At 46.8% G+C, this 22,753-nt stretch overlaps 1 protein-coding gene across 1 annotated transcript; it reads right to left on the bottom strand.

The window, feature by feature from the left end:
- Nucleotides 1-3,144: 3,144 nt before the first annotated feature.
- On the bottom strand, nucleotides 3,145-17,827 carry ARF3 (ADP ribosylation factor 3). Its single transcript, XM_054591164.1, has 5 exons — nucleotides 17,690-17,827; nucleotides 5,299-5,536; nucleotides 4,346-4,456; nucleotides 4,003-4,127; nucleotides 3,145-3,536 (listed from the first exon to the last, which is right to left on the bottom strand). Exons 2-5 carry the CDS (start codon nucleotides 5,444-5,446, stop codon nucleotides 3,375-3,377), a joined length of 546 nt encoding a protein of 181 aa, XP_054447139.1. The 5' UTR covers nucleotides 5,447-5,536; nucleotides 17,690-17,827; the 3' UTR covers nucleotides 3,145-3,374.
- Between the last annotated feature and the right edge of the window lie 4,926 nt (nucleotides 17,828-22,753).

Below are 22,753 nucleotides of genomic sequence, written 5' to 3'. Positions count from 1 at the left end.
AATCCTGACAGTGGGGAACCATATGCTTGAAGTAGAGGGGATGAGGACCGTAAGTTGTAAGGAGGATCAAGTTCATTCCATGACTCAGAACTTAACTCTTCATGCTTACTCGCTGCCAAAGTCCAGAACTAACTGGGTGAGGGGACTCCAACCTATGGACGAGGAGACCATGTTCCAACTAGAAACACCTGGTGTACAGGGCTGGGGAGATCTGAGAATGGAGGCAATATCCGTCACTCAAAGTTCCGGGCCCTCTAGCCACTGATGTCCCTAAAGTGATAAAGTGTCCCAACAGGTGATAAATATGGTTAAGCAACTGATATATATGGCAAAGTTCAGGGTTAAACCCTTTAAAAATAGAGCAACAAAGTCACACTGCCCTCACACTCCGGTGTCCAACTCACTTAGGCCTCCCTCTGGGGTATCATGGGGAGAAGCAAGCAGTGTGGAAATGAGCCTATAAGCTCCATAAGCTCACTCCCCCAACCTCCAGCACCCGCCCCCCCCCCACCCCCGCCACTGCCATCAAGTGCCCTTTACCCCTCTGCTGAAGGAGCAGTACGGAGACAAGCACCAGAGACAGAGCAACCTTCACCATTAAACCACTGTCCCATAGCTGCTGCACATCAAGGATGAAGGCCTGCGCCAAAGCTGCATAAAACATGTTTAATTTCCAACCATGGTCACAGTCATTGCGTATCCCACATTTGGAGCAAGGAGAGAGAAGGTGAGTTATTAAATGTATATAGTCTACATTCCAGAGGAGGAAAAAAGGAAGAGAAAAACCAGTTCAGAACTTCAGTTACCACTATAACACCACAAACAAACTTTGGGGGAGAAGTGGGAGAACCCCCGGGGAGAAGAAAGGCTGGAACAAAGGAAAGCATAAAATTAAACCCACCAGAGGAGACACAGGGAGGGAGTGGGCAGAAATGGAATGAAACACCCAATCCCAAAAGAACTTTTAGGTGAATGGGAATGTAGAAAGGTCCACCCCTGCCAAGGGCCTAGCAGCCAGGATATGAGAAGAACCCTCACTGCCCCCTGCTGGACATATCTTAAGCAGCACCAAGGCAACCTCCAAGGCTGCTTCCTAATACTCTTAGACCCATTGGTCCCTGGAGCCCCCAAAAGGATGTGGAGGTGGGCCTGAAATGAGGAAAACCTCATTTGGGACTGGTATCTAACTGGGGAAGGCCAGAGAGGGAGTGAGGCGGGAGAGGAGGCAAAGTCCTCATCAACCAGAAAGGTACAGAGTGGGGAATCCTAAGCAGGAAAGAAACAAGGAAAGGGGAGACGAACAGGCAACAGCACTGAATGAGTTAGAAGGCAAAGGAAAGAGTTCAGGGAGAGGGGCAGCAGGAGCAAAAAAAAGTCTGCGGAAGAGAGACAGAGGCAAAAAGAAAAAGTGGGGGGAACCATCTGTGGGGTCAGGGCAGTGAATACATGTTGAAATAGAAGCTCCAGCACCCCACATCTCCCCACCACCAAACACACATATACGTACACACAAAGGTTTAGAGAGCAAGAGAACTGCACACACCCATTGCATCCTGGGTAAGTAAAACATCACTAAGGAACTGGCACTGAGGGAGACACCCCTGGAACCTCTCTTTCACAGTTCAGTCGGGGTCGAGTAAGGGGTATTAATCTGCCTGTTGTAGACAAAGGTGACAGGAAGCCTGGCCCCATGGGATGGGGCTTGGGACAGCCCTTCTGGGAAGGGGGTCCTTCAGCCATGCTGCAGGGGGCCCTGGGCCCTGACCTTAGCAGAAAGGTATGGGCAACCATCTTGGGAGCTCAGGGTGCAGCCAGCATACACAGGAGCCCAGAGAAAAGCCAGGGCTTCAGACACTGTAGAAGTCAGGACCTCAGGAACGAGTGCCCCCTGTAGACAGAGAGATTCTGTAGCAGCAGCTTCTGAACAACTACATAGTACTGATAATAGGGAAAGGACCCTGAAGATCACTGCATCACACCACCAACCACCACCACTTCAGGGTTCTAGTACCTCCACTCCAACCCACAGATTCATTTATGTGGGCGGGTGAAGAGAGCAGGGGAAACGTGTTGGGATGAAGTTGGGAGGGACAGCATAGCAGGATGGTCTGAGGGTTTGGAAACCATAGAAAAATTTCCATCCTTCAGCACATCCTGGACTAGAAAAAGAACTGGAGAACACGGGGATTGATACTGAGGTCTGCTATGCCACCCCCACTCCCCCACTCCCCGGCCCACCACCCAGCCAGCCTGGGACTAGTAGGGTGAGGCAACTTCTGACAAAGGACAGATGAACCACCCAGCCCCCAAGATCAGAAGATTGGGGGGTAAGAAAGAGGGGAAGGCAGATATAGGACCAACCCATGCCTCACTTTCGCCTAAAAAACAATAGGATGAAGATGGAAAACATGAGGCCCTCCCCTGGTACCCTGGGACCCACACATACAACATGGTCTTGTATCTCTATCTCCCCTTCAAGCTCCTGAGGAACAGATCTAAGGATGAGGGGGAGGATCAGTTGAATGCTTTGAGCTGGTAAGAGCGAGTGGGTTCCTCTCTCTTTCCCACATACAAGGCAGGGCAGAATGGCATCTCCATGGGAACAGCCATCTAGCAATAAATGCCACCCTCTGCCCTAAGCAGGGTGAAGAAAGAGGTAACAAGGAAGATGGTGGTGGAAAATCCATCACCTGTCCTATCATCCAGGAAAACCTATCTGCAGAAAAGAGAGGAACCAGTGTAAGACTAGGGCAGCCTTCCCTCCGCCTTATTCCCTTTATCTCACCAACATGGGAGGGGCAGGTGACAGGCTAGAATGGGCAGTGTCCTGGCTCCGAGCCCTGAGCTGCACTCCACCCCCTCCACCCTTCTCCCTGGTCCCTACATACATATCTCTCTATACATGTATATACACGCGCACACATGCACGCACACAAAGAGAGGCCCGTGCAATTTCCACGTAGAACAGGGAGAGGGTGGCGAAGGAAAAAAAAAGATGGTAGGAGAGGGGCCTATAGGGAGAGGGAAGGGACTCAGATGCCAAGAGCACAGCAATCAGAGCCAAATGAAGCAAAAAGACAGACTGCCCCCCCACTTCCCAAACCTCAGAGGATGGGGGAGGCACCCCATGAAACCATAACAACCTTGTTTTGTTTTAAATCTGTTAAATTGGAATGATTCATCATCAGGACAGCAATTGGGGACTGGTCGTGGACAAGGAAAAGGTGGGGAGGCAGAAGAGACAGGCTCTTTTTGGGCATGCGGACGTGATCCCCGGGGCCCTGGCCACACCGGCAAGGAAGGGGTAGGGCTGGGCAGGGAGAGAGTAGGTATGTTAGGGGTGGATGGGGTGGTTGGGTAGGGCTGCCTGGCTCTCACTTCTTGTTTTTGAGCTGGTTGGCCAGCCAGTCCAGGCCTTCGTATAGCCCGTCCCCGCTGGTGGCACAGGTGGCCTGAATGTACCAGTTGCGATGACGCAGAGAATGCAGGCCCAATTTGTCTGTGATCTCAGCAGCATTCATAGCATTAGGCAAATCCTGGAGCACGAGGGAGACACACAAAAAGGATTCTCAGGATCTTTCAAAGGCTTCTAGAGTAACCGTTACCAATGAGGTGTATACCAGTACCCCCTCCTCCTCCTCCACCGTAGGGACCCAGAACAAGATCCTAAGGAGCTGCTTTGGATTTCGTCACCCCAGGACCCCAGATCCAAGACATTAGATTCCATTGGGTGGCGGGAACCAAATACAGGAACAGCAGGAGCCAGGACAGGTCCAGAGAAGTAGACAATAAGGAAGATGAAAGAGGGATTTGAGGTGAGGTCTACCACACCAATCCCTGAGGATGGAATGTTGCTAAGTAAAGCTGTAGTGTGGAACAAGCAGAGGAGCATAAAAAGCCAACTAATCCTATTTCCCACACTTCCAAAATTGAGAGCATAGTCACAGGGTTTTTCTGTATAGTTTGCCTTCTCTCAAATCCAGGGGTGGAGAGAAATCTCACCTGTTTGTTTGCAAAGACAAGGAGCACAGCATCCCGGAGCTCATCCTCTGCCAGCATCCTCATCAGCTCCTCCCGGGCCTCATTCACTCGCTCTCGATCATTGCTGTCGACCACAAATATCAACCCTAGGGAGGCAGAGTGTGGGCTGCACAGAGACGACAGATGAACTTCCCTCCCCACCACCAAAAGACAATACCCTCCTTATATCTTCCAAATATTTACAACATTTTCTCCTCTTCTCCCACCCATTGGAGCTACACCACAGCCAGACCTAGAATGACAGCCAAACTCTGCTCACTCCCAACCAATTCATGTGAGTCCCTGGGCAATTCACATGCCATACCTTGGGTGTTTTGGAAGTAGTGTCTCCAGAGAGGTCGAATCTTGTCCTGGCCACCCACATCCCAAACTGTGAAGCTGATGTTCTTGTACTCCACTGTCTCCACATTGAACCCTTTGGGAAAAAAAAAAACAAAACAAAAAACACCCACAGGCAACAGCTAGTTGGAATCAAAAACCAGGCTAGCAAATGATGCCCCAATGGGCTCATTTGTTTCCTTCAATCTTGCCCATGATTCTAGAAAGGGAAAGAAAGCTAAGGCTTCCTCAGACCTGCTATTCCTTGACCTTGAAGCCTAAAGGCCAAAAAGAAAAACTAAGGTAATAAGTGAAAGAGGATGAGGAGGGCCAATCAGGAGGTTCACAATCGCATGAGTAATGCAAGCCAACCTTCCCTACTCCTCAGGCTTTGGTTCTCCCTCCTACAAAGAAATGACTCAGCCCCACTCCAGTACATTGGCCACCAGAGTCTTTCTCGGCTAAGAACTGGGGCCTGTGAGGCAGAGTGGAGAAAAAGAAGTGAGCTATAGTCCTGGAGCCCCAAATGCAGAACCACCTACACATGATGATCTGGAGCCCCATCCACAAGCCAAATGTTCTCCCTCCCACAGGCCCGTCTTAACCAGAATCAGGGCCACTGAGGATCTAACTGAAGCAAATCCAGGCCTCTGGCAAGAACATCAAAGTCCTTCACCTGCTTTCCAAACAACACAGAGAACAAACCAGCTCAGTACCTGAGGGCAACTGCTGAGTGCCAGGCTGCATAAGTTCCTGCATCAGAGGTCAGGGTAGGTAGGCAAACAGCAGCCCCACACCTGCCAGTAAGCTAAATAATCATCCTTTCCTGAATCCCAAATTGCATGGACTTGCCTGGTGGCCAAGAGAAGGAATCTAGCAATAGGCTCCTTGCCTGGCTCAGCTGTTGCATGAAAACCTGCATCCAAGCCATGCCCTTACCAATGGTGGGGATGGTGGTGACGATCTCTCCCAGTTTCAGCTTATACAGGATCGTGGTCTTTCCTGCAGCATCCAGGCCTACCATCAGGATGCGCATCTCCTTCTTCCCAATCAGGCTCTTGAGAAGGTTTCCAAAGATATTACCCATGATCACAACAGCTTTCTGAGGACAGTAGGGCCCAAGTCGGGGCAGTGGCAATCTGGTTTTGGCCTAGTTCCTGGTATGGAGGACTTGATCCTAGGCAAAGAAATGTAAACTTATTACCACCATCTGCTTGTCAGGATTTCATATAAATGAGATTTGTCAAAGTCAAGGCAGGAGTCCATTCATGACAAACTAAGAACCTGAGGGGACTGTGAAGACGAAGGCCCACTCAGAGACATCCTGAGCCTTTGGGAGCAGGGAAAAAGCAGAGAACACTCAGGACCCCTGCTCTGCCAGCAATCTACATGTGACTTTGGACAATTTTATTTCACCTCTCATATCTGCACCTATAAACAGAAGGACGTTAAAACAGATGATTTCTAAAGTCCTTTCCCTTCTGACAATCTACACTATACCCCAAGGTGTTGCAACATCCCTGATGCACCTCCCTCCAACATCACCCTGAAACTTCTGGAAAGGGTGGGAGAGGAGGGAGTGGAATGAGGAGTGGCTCTTTGTGATTCCCAACAAAGTTCAGGCTTGCCAGTTTCCCAAGGTTTATGTTCTCTGCTCTAATCAAGAGACTGCTTCTGTTTTCATATTTCTGCAATTCCACCTTCCTTCTACACACCAAAATTACTGAAGAAGAAATAAGAAAACAGCACGCCTAAAAGAATCTCATCCTTCCCACTCTGTGAAATGCTGAGAAAATGGTGCCGAGAGTTGAGAAGTGGGGTGGGAAGAGACTACCCCTCACTCCTGAGCCAGGTAAATCCTAGGCTTGCCACGGCCCAGCCAAGGACAGCTGCTCCACATGGCCACCTGCACTGAGGCTTTCTCCCCTAACCCCCTTCAGTCTATTTTAAAATCAAAATTAGGTCATACTGCTCCCCTGTTCAAAACCCTCTCTTGGCTTCATATCTTCCTTTCGTTAAAACTGAAAGCCATCGTACAACACAACCTGCATTTCCCCTGCTTCTCTCATCAGATCTCCTACTACTCTTCTCTTTGCTTACTCTACTTCAATTTCCCAACACTTTTCTGCCTCAAAGCTTTTGTATTTGCTATTCACTCTGCCTGAAATGCTTCCCCTTCCAGACAGCCTTCATAGAGTACTCCCTCCCTTTCTCAGGTGTCTGTTCAAATGTCTCCCTATCAAAGAAGTTTTCCATAGCTACCTATAAAAACACACACACGGGGAACGGGATAGGGGGGTAAGGGGACTAAATGGTAATGGAAAAAAAATTTTTTAATCAAAACACACACACACTCTCTCTACCCCATTTATTCCACTTCTCTTCACCGCATTTATCACCATCTGACACATCACGTTTGTTTCTTGCTACATTGTTTTTCTCCTCCTCCTATAATGTCAGCTTCTCATCTACTTTGTTCACTGCTATGTTCCATGTACCTTGAATAGCGCCTGGCACGTAGTAATTGAATAACTGAATTAACTCCCAGGATCTCTACTGACCTCACTAGCAGCTCACTCAGATCAGATATTTATTCCTGGTACATAGTAGGCCCTCAACAAACACTTGCTGAAAAAAATAAAGGAAGCAGTAAAAACCACTATAAAGGTACAAAATGCCCACCCCAACCACTGTTTCCAGCAGACAGGATCATAAGAGTCACTTATTCCCTCTCTTGTTCCCTCCCTTCTCTATGCCACAGGACAGCCACAGAAATGCCTCTTAAAAACAATGAAATTGGGGTTCAGAATCACGCCTGCCAGCCAGTTCTCTGTGCCTGCAGGAGACATGCGTCAGCGGGCAGCTTATTCAGCAATCACCGTATGCCAGTGCTGGCACTCTCTCTCGAGTCTGGGAACCATAGACACACACACACACACATAGACACAAACCGGCAGGCGCAGGAACAGGTCAAGACAGAGTGCACCCAAACCCAAGAATGTGAAAAGTGGATGAGGAGGAATCCTATTTACAAGCTAAAGCATGGGGCTTTGGTGAGAGTTTAGTTGTTTTTTTCAAAACTATTTCAGGTTTATTTATTTGGGTTTTGGTTTTTTTTTTTCCTATTCTCCTCAGTTTGCAGCAAATTCCAGAATAGTACAAAGGGGCCAGATCAACAGCCCATGGAGGCCAAACTACTAGTTTGTCCAAAAAACAGAAACAACGAGTGCCTATGGAATGTTTCATCTTCAAAGTTGTCCCCAGACACTCACTAATGAGCCAGGCGTGGAGCTCCTGGTAGGTTCCCCAGATGAGCCCTGCCCTTGACCCAGAGGGCTCACACCCCAGGGATAGGACCTGGCTCAACCTTAGGGCTCAACTTCAGCCAAGTCGCCCACCAGCCCTCCTCCCTGCCCATCCTACCTCAGCACACCCAGGCAGACCAGCCAGATTCCCGAGCATCCCTGAGGCAGGTGGGAGCAACTGCCCAGCTTAATATGATCAGATCCCACCAACCTTGGCAACTGGTGGTAGTCATACTGCTGGTTCTGCCACTATCACCTCCAGAAACCTAAACCTTCCCCAAGTCTTCCTAGTTTTCATCTTGTCTCCTACTCAGGTAGCCTTTCCTTCAGCTCCAGAGAGTACTTTTCTTTAAAACCTGGGTAATAAGGGTTGGCCCAATTTCTGAACTGAATTTATACAATGCATTTATCCTGCTGGCCTTCATGTCTGAACTATTGCTTAAATGTTTACCAACCATGAGTACAGCAGTGGCTGAAAAATATCCGTTGCCTCAGAACATGCATACACTTTCCTTTGGCTTGTCTCTCTATGAGGCTATCAGGCTGAAGTCTTGGCTCAAAAGCTGATCCCAGTGTTACACTTAGTTCTCTTTCCTGGCACACCACAAGGCCCCTGAATTTCTGAACCATTCATGTGCCACTTAACCACCTTGTGGACCTTTTTTCTTCTTTTCTAAATCTGTGCATGGACTGTCTTACCAATTTAACTGTGCATTCTCCATGGGCAAGGAGTGTACCTTGTATTTTTATCTGTCCTCACTCTCAGGGTCAAACCCATTGCAGAAGTTCAATCAAGAGCACTGAATGATTTAAGTCTCACCTGAGGATGTCTTTATATTACTTCCTCTGTCCTAGCAGTACTTGGTATCTGTAGGTAATACACAGATAGTTGCTTAGATATCCTGTCAATTTGGTCATTTTCCACACATATCTGACCCAAGGGCTGGTTTGGGAACACCATGAAAGGACTAGAAGACTATAATTGGTAGACTGTTCTCTGGCCACTTGATATGCAATGGGGCTGATGGATAACTGATGAAAAATCCAAGTTACCTGCCATGTGTCCCCTGAGGCAACCCAGGGCCTTGAAATTAATGGACAGTATGACTCCTCTTTAATATAATCAGGAGCTTGATTCCTATGAGCATGCCCAAGTGGGTGTTGGCTTTGTCTTGGCTTTCTCTGCCCCTGCCTATTACCAGAAAGCATGCTGCCCCTACCACCAGGATGGTAATAACGTTCTGCTGTGGGCCATAAACATGAATCTTTGGCCATATAGCCAATTCTCGCTTTCACCATAAAGCATTTCTAGAAAATGCTCTGGGAAGCAGAAAGGCAAAAAGAAAAAACCCCCCAAAACCCTGGACTGTTTCCCTGTGCACTGTATAGCCTGTAGTTACTCTCCTCTACCACAGATTGTACTCCTGTGTGGATAGGGCAAAATGCCAGGGTTCCATGGGCTGGTGGAAACCAGCAATCAGCAGTTAAAATTGAAGGTGACTGGCTCAAGATGAAAAATGGAATACCATGATAATGGAATATCTCTATTAACAAAGAAGCTATCTCGACATTCTATTTTACAGTCACAAACTTTGTTTTCAGTGGTTAAAAAAAAATAGGAGCTCTAAAAATGTGTTTCCAGTACAATCTGTGTAGGACATTGCAGTTCAACCAAGGGCATTGGCTAATTTAAGCTTCACCTGAGGACATCCTCACTGAGGACCATTCCCTGTCCCCAATCTCTGCCAGCCCCCACCACCAGGAAAGGCAGGTTGATGCTGTAACTGGCTGCTCAGCCATCTTGGCATATGTGTTGGAAGAACATGTCTGCCTCACTCTCTAGGTGATTTTGAGAGCCATAGCTCAGCCTGCCCCTCTACGCTCCCCCCGCCTGACTCCAGTAACTGGCTCAGGCATGTGTTTTGAGACAGCTCTGAGGAGATTCCTGATCTAGCACCACCTCCTCTTCTCCAGGCTACATGAGTCCAGGGAAAGGAAGATCAGTCTCTCCTAAACCGTCTACTGCCAGGCTGGGTACACTAAAAAGCAGCTTTGTTCTCAGATAATTTTCAAATTGAGATATCACTAATAGAGATACTATTTTTAGCACAACCAATGGAGCCGGCCAATAAAATTTCAGTAAACAAAAGCAGGGTCAGCCTGTATTTAGTTTCCTTAGTGCAGCTGACTTGTGACTGACCTCTGTAAACTTTTCCAAGTATTTGTCTCAAGAGCACTGTAATCAGCACATAAGAACTCTTAGATTAGTATCACAACGACTTCGACTGGACTCAAAGGTTTCCCAAAGCCAAGACATCGCTTCTGATGTCAGCTTTCATTCATTCATTAAACATTTATTGAGCATACTGAACTAGGGATACAGAAAGGAAGACAGTTTCTGCCTCCATGGAACTCAGTCAACGGGAGAAAACAAAACAAAACAAGTGAACAGAGGATTACAAAACAGTGTGAGGAGAAGAGAATGGTAGGCACGTAGTATTATGGGGACAGAAAGCTGGAGCAGTTAATCAAGACCGGGGGGTAAAGGATGATTTCCAGACATGACATTCAGGTCACAACTGAGCTTACTCCTGAAGGAAAAATAGGAATAAGACAATAAAGAGGAGGGCATGGGGTAGAAGGAAACGCATAAAGACCTGAGTTACAGATGGCACTTTTTACTAGGAAAAGCCAGGTGCAACTGGGAGGTAGTTCATTTGGATGCAGCATGGAGAATAAAAAACATGGAGGCTGGAGAGATAAGGGTTAGATCATGAAGGGCCTCAAAAGGCCATACTGAGTAACATGATCAGATATGCGCTTTAGAAACACCATTCTGGCAGCAGCTTAGAGAATAAATTAAAAAGGGAAAGACTAGAGGCAGAGAGAACCCTCGGGAAATATGGTAATACAGGTGAGAAATCCTAAGTTCTTAACTAGAGAGGACATACTGGAGACATAAAAACAGCAGAATCCATGGGATTTAATGACTGATTACATGTAGGAAGGAAGAGCAGAAAAGTCAACGATGATTCTCAGGTTTCTGGCTGGGTGATTCAGTGGCATGTCTTTAGACTGGAAATAACAAGAGGAACAGATCTGAGAGTGAAAATGTTTGTTTTTGGATTAAACGCTGATTTTGAGGTGCAAAGGTATGAAGCGCAACAGAAAAGTCTGGTCCACATAACGGAATCATCTGTGCTGACGATAAATGAAGCCACAGAGGAACCACAGCGACCAATGATCCAGGATGGCTGCCTACCCAACAGCCATTTTCCCCCTTATTTCTTCTAATAGAATCTCTAGTTTGTTCAGATGTTGGGGCAGGAGGTATGAGATACCCTTCCCCAGCCCTCTGGTATGAAAACTGATCAGGCTAAGGGATGTGGGCATTCCATTTTCCTTGCCAGTGAATGAGTCACAAACGGTCATGTCCTAGTTCTAGCCAGTAAGATGTGAGAAAAGTCTTCAGGGAGCATCTGGGAAAGTTTTCCACGATCTTAAAAAAGGACATATGGCAATGTTCTTCTGTTCAGCCTTTGGGTGTTGATATAGAAGGATGAGATGCTGAAGTAATCTTGAGACCTTGAAGGGACAGACAAAAGAACTCTACAATGTCAGGAAAAAAATGGAGAAAACTCAGGTCCTTAAATACAGTCAATGCCCTGACTGGTATGGCTCAGTTGGCTGGGCATTGTCTTGCAAAGCAAAAGGTCATGGGTTTGATTACGGGTCAGGGCACATACCTAGGTTACAGGTTCAGTCCCCTGTGGGGGTGCATATGAGTGGCAACTGATCAATGTTTCTCTCTCATGTTTGACGTTTCTCTCCTTCTCTCCCTCTCTCCCCTTCCCTCTCTCTAGGGATAACTAAAATCTTAACAAAACAAACAAACAAAAAACACTATCGAACTGGTGAACTAAAAACAAACAAAAAAACAAGAAAGCGCTCTATTCCTAGATGACTTTTTCTGTGTGGTCAAAAAAATAAACAAAAAATGTACCATTTAAACGATTTTTTAAGTGTACAATTCAGTGGTATTAAGTACATTCTCACTGTTGCGCAACCAGAAACTTTATATCTATTAAAGAATAAATCCCATTCCCTCCTTCCCCTGCCTCTGGCAACCACCATTCTACTCCTGTCTCTATAAACTTGACTCTTCCAGGTACCTCATACAAGTGGAAGCACACAATGTTTTTGTGCCCTTTTGTGTCTGGCTTATTTCACCTAGACTGCTTGGTATTTGCTGTAATAAATCCTCTTCTTATTTGAGTCACAGGTGTGTTTTCTGTCTTTTGCTAGCTGATACATTCTAACTGATACATCTAGAGAGGATGTGTGTACAGCGAGACAGGAGGAAAGGCCAAAGGCAGAAACCTGGGGCACGTCAACATTTAAAGCAGTGGGCTGAAAAGGAGGCCAGGAAAGAGAGTAAGAAGCAACTTGAGGGATGGGAAGAAAATCTAGAGAGTAAGACCTCATAGATACCAGTGAGGAAAGAACTTGAAAAAAGGAAGGACGGTCAAAGGCTATAGAAAGGTCAAATTAAGATAAGGCCCAAAAGATACCTATTGAATTTAGCTACCAGGTAATCAAGGATAACCATGTTATAAATTAAAACCTAATCTAGCTAAAATTAGGCTCTACCCGCCCTGGCTGGTGTGACTAAGTTGGTTGGAACATCGTCCCATAAAGCTAAAGGTTGGGGGTTCCATTCCCAGTCAGGGTATATGCCTACGTTGTGGGTTCTGTCCTGTCACAGTGCCATGGGGAAGCAACCCGTCGATGTTTCTCTCTCTCTCTCTCAATCTCTCTTCCTCTGTCTAGACATATCCTTGAGTGAGAATTTGGAAAAAAAAAAAAAAAAAGAAAACCAAAAAAACTTAGGCTCCACTTAACTCAGTTAGTGGTGTTTAGGCTCAGGCCAGTTTACCGTCTAGTCCAAGAAGATGACTCCAGTACAGGACAACCTGAAGGCCACACTACAAACAAAAAGAATCCTAAATCACCATGTCTGATTGAGACCTTGGGAAGGCTCTGGTTTTTCCCATGGGCAACACTCAGCAAGTGAGGCAAAACAGCATCAGGTCTGTTTCAGAATACCCGGCCTATCCAAATAAAACAGTGATCAGATTTTTAAAAGCAAACAAACAAATAAAACAACACTCAATTGTTTCTTTGGAACGTTCTTTGGTACTGCTCTCTAACCAAAGCTTTCAGTTTGCGCTGTTCTTAAAATCTGACCAGCTTATGAATGCTCCATCTCCCCATATTCCAAGGCTTCTCCAACGCCCACCTCTATAGCCTTGAGTATTGAGAACATTATACTTTCCTAATTACAAAATCACTGGAATTCCATGAGTAGTCAGCCTAAAGCCCTAATAAACCTTTTTCCTCAATCTGCTCCCACAGCACAGGTTAAGATGGAGCTGCCAGCGAACAGGAGAAATAGGAAACCAGGCTTTGGACAAGGCCAACCATTACAGAGCGCCCTAAGGGTACAAGAAGACAGGGAACTGACTACCTTGGGGAATAAGAGCTGTGTGTGATCCCTTATCACCTCAAACACACTTCTACTCTAGGACTTATCACAGTATGTTTTATTCATGTTTGTCTGTTTCATTCTCCAGAGCTTAAAATTCCCAAATAATTTGCTTCTAACACACGAAGAGCACCTGGAGATACTGATCCTATCAGGACTGTACGGCCAGGCAAGGCTTAAAGTGACTAGAGCCCTTGCGCTAGCCATCTCGGATTGTAAGCAGCTGTGCCTGTCTCACTATTACCATTTTCTGTGGAGACCATGATGGGAACAGGTTTGGGAAGTACTTCACTAGACTAAGAGCCCCCTGCCAGCAGGGACCATGTCTTACTCACGTTTCATGTCCCCAGCATCCAGCACTACAATCTGTGGCTAGTGATTTGACATTTTTTTTTTTTTTTTGAGAAGCACAGTGCTACAGATGGTGGCAAAACATTTGTGATGATGAGGAAGGAATTATTCTTTAGGTGATCCCCAATCCTTTTCCTGTATCTGACAAACTAAAGAAGTGGTTTCTTTCTTCTCAGAGCCCTAGGGTTCCTTGGATGGTATTCAGAGCCTGCCTGGGGGAAGGGAGAAACTATGTGAGAGGCTCTAATTATGCTCCCCTACTCTCCACCACCCCCAGAACAGCCCCACTTTTACCCACTGTATGTTTTAGACTTCCAGTAAGATTTTACGTAAGGTAACATTTGATTGCTTTAAAAAAAAATGTGACAGGCGGGTTGATACAAAACAACACTGCAACAGAGAGCAAATGTTCTCCTGTATCCTCCCTAAATCATGTTAAAGTTTACACATTCATGCTGGACACCCTTGTGTATAACTTCATAAAGGAAAAGTTATGCCTCACCAGTAATGAGAGAGCTAAAGGTATCATGAGATCTGTGACACCTAGTCATCTAACCTTTCTTCAGGAATATGGTGATAATGGCAGATCCCTGAAATCTCAGCCATTTCCTTTCTGGTCCGTATGGTGCAGCAGATCCTTTGCAGAAGTCCATGACAAAGCTCTAACACATTCATAGAATCCCACCTCAGTTCTTTCCCAGACTATAATACAAAGCCTTCTAACACTCGTGGAACTCTTTCCACATGTTCCCTATGTCTTTTCATTGTCAAAAAGCTTTATCAGCACTCTACCTATATTTGTGACAGATGATGGAAAAAGTATAGTAGACAGAATTAGACAGATATCATAACTCTAGACCTTAATATAGTACATTCTGAAACATACTCAAGAGGCAGACGTTTAAAGGAGACAGGACTGAATGAAAAGTGGCCCAGAAAATGGAGGATATTAAAATGTTCGAGACCTAAATTAATGTAACCCAAGAATCTAAATCCTGACCTAAGTCAGTCAGGGTGCACCTTTATGGAAGAGTCAGCCATTACCTCAGAGTCACGCTGACTCTAACATGAACACTATTCTTCAGCCCCCACATCCTCACCCAAGCTGATGGCTCAGGGCCTCTGCCTTGCTCCAGCTTCACCTCCCACTCAGGCAGCAGGAGCTGCCTCTGTGAAGCTGATGCTGAAAAAAGATTTCACTGCTCATAAGCCTACAACCAGCACAGAAAGTCATGGTAACAATCATCCTTCTACACAGGCACCTCAGGCGGTAAGCTGTTCTTTTATAACCCTTTAAGGCAGCCCTGAGTGCTCATACTATTATGACCACTGCGATGATGAGTATTAATAGCAGTTAACATTTACTTGGGGCTTACTATGTGCTTTGTACAATACTAAGTGCGTTGTGTTTATTATCTCATTTAATTCTCATGCCAACTCTTATGAAGTTGGTACTGTCATTATCATACTCTTTACAGATGAGGAAAATGAAGAGGGGATAAGTAATTTCACCAAAGTCATACAACTAGTAATAGCAGGGGCAGGATTTGAACCCACTTTTGTCTGACTGCAAGGTCCACACTCTTAATTACTATACCGTTTTGCCTCTAAATTCACCTGCAAAAAAATGATGAGGAGAGCCAAACACAGCAATATACTTTGAGTCTCAGGCCTCTTGGCATCCATTTCTAAAGGAATATGGGGAAGCAGACTCCCCAATTTCCCTCAGTTATTTACTCAGCTTTAACAAACATGGTTTTAAAGAAGTTCCTTCTTCTAACCAACAAATCCCACCCACTGTCCTCTGAGTCCATTTCCTCTTAAGACTCCAGTGGAAGGGAGTAGCAGAGATGAACACCCACAATATGACCCTTTGTGCACTTAACACTTCACTTCCACTCTTGCCAGCCTGCTATCTGCCTGCCTTTATACTTGCATTCTGTTTAATAATAGCAGCTACGATTCACTGGTACCAATTCTGTGCCAGGCACCACATACATACATTGGCTCCCTCCTCCGTGAGCTCCAGGATTCCAATCTGCAGACGATACTTTTGAGGACTTACAGCTAATGAAGAGACCCCTTTGCCCAAAATGGGTGAGCAGGAGATCTGGGGTTTCAGATACATAATGACTCTGTGTTTTAAAAATAGTTTTCTTCTTGGGTCTTGGTTTCCATTATCCATGACTGTCTTGTCTCAGGAAGTTGGAGAGACCAAGACTTCTTAATTACAAAGGCTAAAGGCCTTTGTATCTTCGCTCAGCTATCTCCAGGCACTCTCCCTAACAGCCAAGCCATCTTTCTCCTTAAACTGCAGTCAAAAAGCTAGTTGAGTTCTATACATTCATATCCTGTATTCCTCACAAGAGCCTACTATGTGCAAAGGCTTGTGAGAGGAGTGAGATGAACTCCAATCCCTGCACTCAAAATATTTAGTCTCTTTAGAAAAACAAGACATTCACGTAAAAATTCTGACTATGCAAAGTAATAATTCTACGCTGGGAGGCAAGATGTATGTGAATCTGTGATACATGAGGCCCTTTCCCAGATGAATCCGACGTCAATGATTCACTCTGTGAAAAGGTGAACCCAATGGATCCACTTCTTTCTTAAAATGAGCTTTTACAGACATGTTATACAAACACATGTCTAGCCCTGACCAATGTGGCTCAGTTGGTTGGGTGTCATACCAAAAAAACGAAAGGTCAGTTTGATTCTGAGTCAGGGCACATGCCTGGGTTGTGGCTGGGTCTCGGTCTGAGGAGTGTGCAAGAGGCCACCGATAATATTTCTTCCCCCTCTTTCTCCCTCCTTCCCCCTCACTTTAAAAATAAACAGAATCTTAAAGAAAACCCCTCAGGTCTAATGTTCAATGACCAACTCACTGCCCCACTCCAGTCATAGCAAGTGGAGACACCCCAACAAGCTCAAGAAAAAATGGCAACAAATGAGGAACAAGGAAGGAAGTATGCAGAGCCTAGATTCTGGCTTGTTGCACTGACCCAAGCAATCAGACTCCTGCAGCAGATCTCCTACCAATAAAACTTTCATGCCATAGACCAGGGGTGACCCAATCCAACAGCAGCAGAGACAGGTTTTAAGTTTCACTTCTTCACCCGGATGACCTCACTATTTCATCTCACTCCTGACCACATACCACACTGCTCCTGGCCTGGCCAGAGTAAGACTGGCAGTAATACAACCCAGAAAGAAGGGAACTCCCCCAAAAGAGGAGCTACCACTTTGCTAATCAAGAGGACTGTTTTAACAGGGAACTCCACCTCCCCCTCCTTTCCTCAAACATTGGTGTAAGCAATGGCTCCATTTTCTGTTCCGGGAATCCTGGTACTTCCTAAAGAAAGCAAGCGGATTGGAAGACACAAACTCAGAGCCTGAGACAAGACGCTCCCTCCTCTTGTGAGACCGCCCCGCCCCCGCTTTGCCTAGGGGAGGAAGGCACCACCTCTCTCCTCGAAGCGAGAGGAGAGCCCCCCTCCCCCTTCTGCCTCCTCTCCTCCTGATCCCCACCTGCCGTCCTCTTCCAAGGTGCTGTTCCCAAGATCCAAAAGCGCAACCTCGTAGTGCCCATGGGGTGCTCCACTAGCTTGTCCTGTCGGCTACTCCCTAAACCCTTATGCACCCTTGTCCCATAAGAGGTGGGGGGGGGGGGTCACCACAACAAGGCTTCTCTGGGCTCCTATTACTAAGGTGGAGGGGAAGAAGGGGCAGAAAGCAGCAGCAGCATTCCCTAGCCCTTTTACAGGAAAAGGATACAAAACATCCATCACCGCCCCCGCATCACCTCTCCTGGACTGCTTTCCTCCTCCCCAATCCCGACCCCTTCAAAGCCCACCTTCTGCAGGCGAGGGAACCTCACTGCAGCCCAGGTCGCCCCCTTGTGCGAGGCGGAGGACAAATCTGTATGCGCCCCCCGCCCCCACCCCAGCTCCGCGTCCTTCAAATGCGGGGGCAGGCATGAGGCTGGCCCAGCGCCCCCTCTCCAAGCTGTCGGGTGGGAAGGACCACAATGCCCCAAGCCGGGCAGTGCCCGGCAGGGGGCTCTAAAGCCTCAGCCCCCACCCCGAGTCTCTCCTCTACCGGGACCCGCCTTCCCTCCTCAGCCCCTCACCTGTTCCTGCTCCCAAGCTTCGCCGCTGCGGCCGCCGCCTCCGCCCCCGCAGGTTCCGCTCGGCTCCCTCCGGCCCCCCCAGCCGATTTCAACGCGGCTGCTCCCCTTGCCCCGGTCCCTGACTCCCTCCTTCCTTCCCTCTACCTAGCACCGGAAGCCGCGACAGTGACAAGAGCTGCGCGGCGCACCCCACCCCCAGACCGGGATACTTCCCACCTCCCTGATCACGCGAGAGCCGCGCGGCAGCGAGCGGCAGTTCTCGCGAGAGCCATCACCATGGCAGCGGCTGCAGCAGAGGCATCCGGGTGCTAAAGCTGAAGCCGGTTGCCTTGGTGGGGGCTGAAGGCTGTGAGCGGTGGAGGCGGGAGTTGGGAGCCAAGGAATAAGGATGAAGCAGTGGGGAGTGAGATGACAATACAAAGCTCCGGGGCCATAACTGGAATTTAAGGACTGGGGCCGCCTGCTGGCCAGAGCGGAGACCGGTTGAGCCAAGAGCCCCGGGGGCTCCTTGGGGAACTCCAGGAGCATAGGCCTTGCTCTAGCTCACCTAACTCCTCCAGACCTCATCTTTCTTTTTTTAACCATGGCTAACAGCATCCCCCTGAGAACTCTGCTACATCAGTGTTGCTGCAGAACTCCTAATCTGAGACCAAGTTAGTCTGGGGTCTGAATCAAGATATCCTTTCCCATTGGGAAGAGAAGGGAGAGTGATGAATTTAAGAAAGTGAAGGAAGCAACTCTGGGCCAATTAGGAGGGAGAAACGTTGAAGGTTAAAACCTAATATCCAGAAGTGTGGTTTGAGGAGGTGTTCCTAGATGATTATGAATTTTAGTATCCCAAGGAAAATGAGATACTGCATCCATGTTTCTCTATTCCTGCCCTCCTTGACTTTTGTCACATCATTTCTGCACCTTGTCTAGACCTGCAAAGCTGCGTTGGAACACTCTAGGCCGTCATAGAAGGGCACTAGCAACACTAAGAAGAGAAGAAGGTGCTCTAAGTGCCCTCTCTCTGCATTTACAGCAGTATAAGGGAACACATGGCTCTTCCCTAAGCCCTGAGCCAAAATTGTTGCTTTTCTGGATTTTTTTTTCTTTGCCTTGTTTCTTGTCTCCTTCCAAGAAGTAGGCTGGTAGATAGCCACACTATGCCTGCCTCTTATCACCATCAACCCCTGGTGTATGCATTCACTAGTCTCTTCCTCTTATTCCAGTCTGTTTTCTTTTGTATTTTAACCTAGAGAATAACATGACCCTAGAATCTGAAGCCAAAGGGACCCTAATATAAGATGGTGAGGCAAGAGATGAATAACAAGAAACATGTTTCTAACAAAGAGAGTTGTATCTGTATGGGGCTGTTGCCATAAAGGGCCTTCACCTTGCTAAGGTGTTTTTTGTTGGGTTTTTTTTTTTCCTCAACTGAGCACACGCTTATTGCCTTTAGAGAGAGAGGAAGGGAGGGAGGGAGAAGGAGAGGAACATCGATGTGAAACAGAAACACTGATCGATCGGTTGTGTCTTGCAAGCTTCCCCCCCCCCCCCCCCCGCCTCCAACCACCACCAGGGACCAACCCTCGCAACCTAGGCCCTGACTAGGAATTGAACCTGGGACATTTTGGGTTACAGGACAATGCTCTAACCCACTGAAACACACCTGCCAGGGCTAAGCTTTGTGTTTTAAATGACTGAAGAATCCTCCAGTGTTACTACAGACTCGTAGAGTGGGCCCTGTGGCACTACCACATGATTACTTTACATTTCTTTTCCTAGAATTTTCTAGGAACACCCGATCAGGTTATGCCCTACACTGATCATGAAAATTATGCTTTACACCCCCCTTCCCTAGTACCCAGCCATACCAACATGACTTGTGGCAGCCTTACAGGAAGTGGAAACAGTTGATGTCACTGCCCAAGACTTGAGATACTCTCAAGGTTGGGTCTCAGGTGTGACAGAAGGATGGAAATGGTGTCAGCCTAATATGGAAAGGAGCAAGCACCATGGTATTTGAGTCAGAACTGATGGATGGGACTGGAGTATCTCCCATCCCTTCCGTCTCCTTCACCCCTTTGGAGTCTTGAGAGGAAAGTGTCTGTTGCAGCATCACTGGGTGCTTCCCATGGAGCAAAGAAAAGCAAACATGGGGGGCAGGGTGCTGCCCAGCTGGCAATTAGCCAACCACTGCCACTCCCCAGCTTCCCAACCACTTGAAAGGCTAAGGGAGAAGAGCTCATCTAGAGCTGAGGGAGGCAAAGAAGCCTGACTTACAGTTCATTGGTCATTCTCCCTCCCTCTGGCTTCCACTGGAGCTAAGTAAAAGCTGACATTGTAGCCACCCGCTCTGTGGGTTGCACCCTCCCACCCCTGCCACTGACCCCAGGCCTGGGCCTGAGCCCAGCGTGCGTGTGCCTAGAGGAGCAGCGGTGGGGAGGCGGGGGGGTGTTGGCCTTGCTGACAAAATCCATTTGGAATTTCTCAAGGTTGTGGTTTGGGGCTTAAGTTTGCCACAGAGCGTGTCTGACGAAAGAAGAGCGCTCTTTCGTCTAGAGAGAAGGAGCCAGAGAGAGTACAGAGGAAGGAAACCAGAAAAAGCTGAAATATTCTTACTGTGACTCTATTGGAGATTTTCCTCACTCTTCCTGAGTGTGCAAAATTCCCATTCTGGATATTCCTTATCATTATTCTCTCTCATATCCTATGTCCATTCGAGTTGCATCCTTCTCTCTCCCCCACTTTCTTCATATACTCACTAGACTCAGTCAGTGCCTGAAGTAAGGATGAGATACTTTCCTGCCTCCATCAAACTTCTAAACCCAGAATTCCCAATGCTCAAGTGGAAATTTGGGGCATACAATTTTGCCATAAAGTACTACCCTAACCCAACATTCCTCAAAATGTTCTTACTACCCTGGTGCTACCATCATTTCCCCCGACTTTGAGGGTAATTTGGGTAGCTGATACACCTATTGCCTAGAACATGATTTCCAGCCTCTTCATCTCAATGCGACACATGAACGAATTACTAAAATTCTTCAGCACACCAAAAAATATATTTTTTGCCAATTTGACAAAAAAAATATAGTATAATTTTGATCCATTCATACCGGATGGTTATTGTCTTGTTGGCCCACTGCCATTTTTTTACTTGACAACCTAAGGGAAAAGAGGTCAGTGTCTCTGACTAAATAGTCAAGTATTGCCTGGTTTAAAAATTCTCGTGGCACGCCAGTGCACCTCTTGCTGCACACCGGTTGAAAACCACTGGCCTAGAGGAGTAGAAAGAACTAATCTTCCGTATTCTACATTCTAGTTGTACATTCCTTGGCCAAGGAGATGACCTTTTAGAGTCAGCATCTTGCAACCCCATAAACCATCACTTGTAAAGTTCTAAATGTGTGGCGCATGTCCTTTTTTCCAAAGGAAAGATAATGATTTGTTTGCAAAGATATTGGACTAGGAATAGAAAGATTGTAATAGAAGGCATTCTGTTTTCTTTAGCTATGGTTATCTCCTAAAAGATAAAGGACCTATTTCATTAAGATTAAATGCAGAAGAGTTCTGAATAAGGAAGGACAAAATATATATGCAAATAATTCAGAGGAAGAGCATGCTGGTTTTGCTGGTTTCCAGAGCAAAAAACTTCCCTTTCAAGCACAGGAATCCCTTTTATATGTTTTTCATTAGTCTTGTATCTGCCTCCCAAGTTCTCTGATTTGGAGCCAGAGGGAAATGCACCTGTTCTTTTGGGTCCGGGTTCAATGCTGAGACACCTTCAGGATTTGAAAACCTCAGAACGGACATGACCTCATGGTGGGGAGCAAGGGTCAACAAACTATAGCCAGAAGACCAAATCTGGTCCCGCAGTCATTTCTGTGAATTAAATTTTTTTGGACATCCTTTTGTTTATGTATGGTCTGTGGATGCTTTTGATCTACACCAGCAGAACTGAGTAGTTATTGCAGGGTTGAGCAGTTGTTACAAAACCCACAAGTCTAATATGTTTACTATCAAGATCTATCTTTACCGTGGGGGAAAAGCCAACCTTTGTTCTAGGGCAGTGACCAAGGCAAAATCTAGAGTTGAGGCACGTAAAGAGTAAATAGAGACTATGTTTAGATCTCTAGCCCCTCACACCAAGAAATCCCCACTGGTTTTTCACACTAAGAGTTGCCAGCTAAGTCAGAACATTTCAAATCCTTTGCGGAACCAGGCAGGATACATATAAATAAAGTCATTGAGTGTAGGAGGGTAGGAGAATTCACTTGGAAAAGAAGCTATGGACTGGGATCCCAAGTGGGCAAAAATATCACCATCTGAATCCACCGGTCCAGTAATTTAATTTATTTTAGTTACAAACAGGAACCAAGAACAAGTCTCAGTACAATAAATTATCCATTCACACCCCTCCTGCTAAAGAAAGAAAGAGAGGCTCAGAGCTATAGGTAAAACTCTCCCTTTGGAGGGTCTCTTTTAACATCAGAATGGGAGGCCGACAGCTTCCTTAAGGGCCTGCACAGATGACTCTGAGGACTCAGCTGGGAGCACCCCCTAGCACTCTGTCCTGCCCCTAAGAAAAACTTCTCTACTACTCTCTTCCATTACCCCACAAGAGAGGGCTCAGGCTGCAGTAGAGGAGTTCAGGTACAGCAAATGGAGTGAGTGGTTTCTTTCTGGATTTGGGTCTCATGGCTCCACACAATGCCTGGGGCTTACCCTCAAAGGAGAAGAGTGGTCAAACTATAGGGACTCCCCAGCCAAAAGGGGTATGACAAAGGAGAGTTAAAGGGACCCCAGGGTTGGGGATAGGGAAGCAATACAGTGCATTTCCTCTTAGTCCATCCAGGTGAGAAGGAAAAGAAGAGGGGAGACATCTTCCCCTCAAGGCCCTTCAACTTGGGGGAGAGGGCCATACATCATAGACTCCACCTGACCCCCACCCCCCCAAAGCTGTTTCCAGGTAGATACTTTGAGTTTCCAGGGGCCAAGATTGACCTCGGACAGAAATTAGAGCAAAAGGCTGAAAAGGTACCCCTCCCCTTCTCCAGCCTGCCGTGAGGCTGACCC

Source organism: Pteronotus mesoamericanus, unplaced genomic scaffold, assembly GCF_021234165.1.
Source record: "Pteronotus mesoamericanus isolate MK-2021 breed Mesoamerican mustached bat unplaced genomic scaffold, CSHL_Meso_final scaffold_21, whole genome shotgun sequence".
Classification (NCBI taxonomy): domain Eukaryota; kingdom Metazoa; phylum Chordata; class Mammalia; order Chiroptera; family Mormoopidae; genus Pteronotus; species Pteronotus mesoamericanus.
The sequence above is the reverse complement of the archived record's forward strand: the minus strand, read 5'-3'. Positions and strand labels throughout refer to the sequence as shown.

Coding starts and splice junctions, on each gene's coding strand:
- ARF3 (XM_054591164.1), bottom strand. CDS start 5,446: ATGGGTAATATCTTTGGAAACCTTCTCAAGAGCCTGATTGGGAAGAAG. Junction 4,457..5,298: donor CACCACCATCCCCACCATTG/GTAAGGGCATGG, acceptor TTTTTCCCAAAG/GGTTCAATGTGGAGACAGTG. Junction 4,128..4,345: donor CTACTTCCAAAACACCCAAG/GTATGGCATGTG, acceptor CTGCCTCCCTAG/GGTTGATATTTGTGGTCGAC.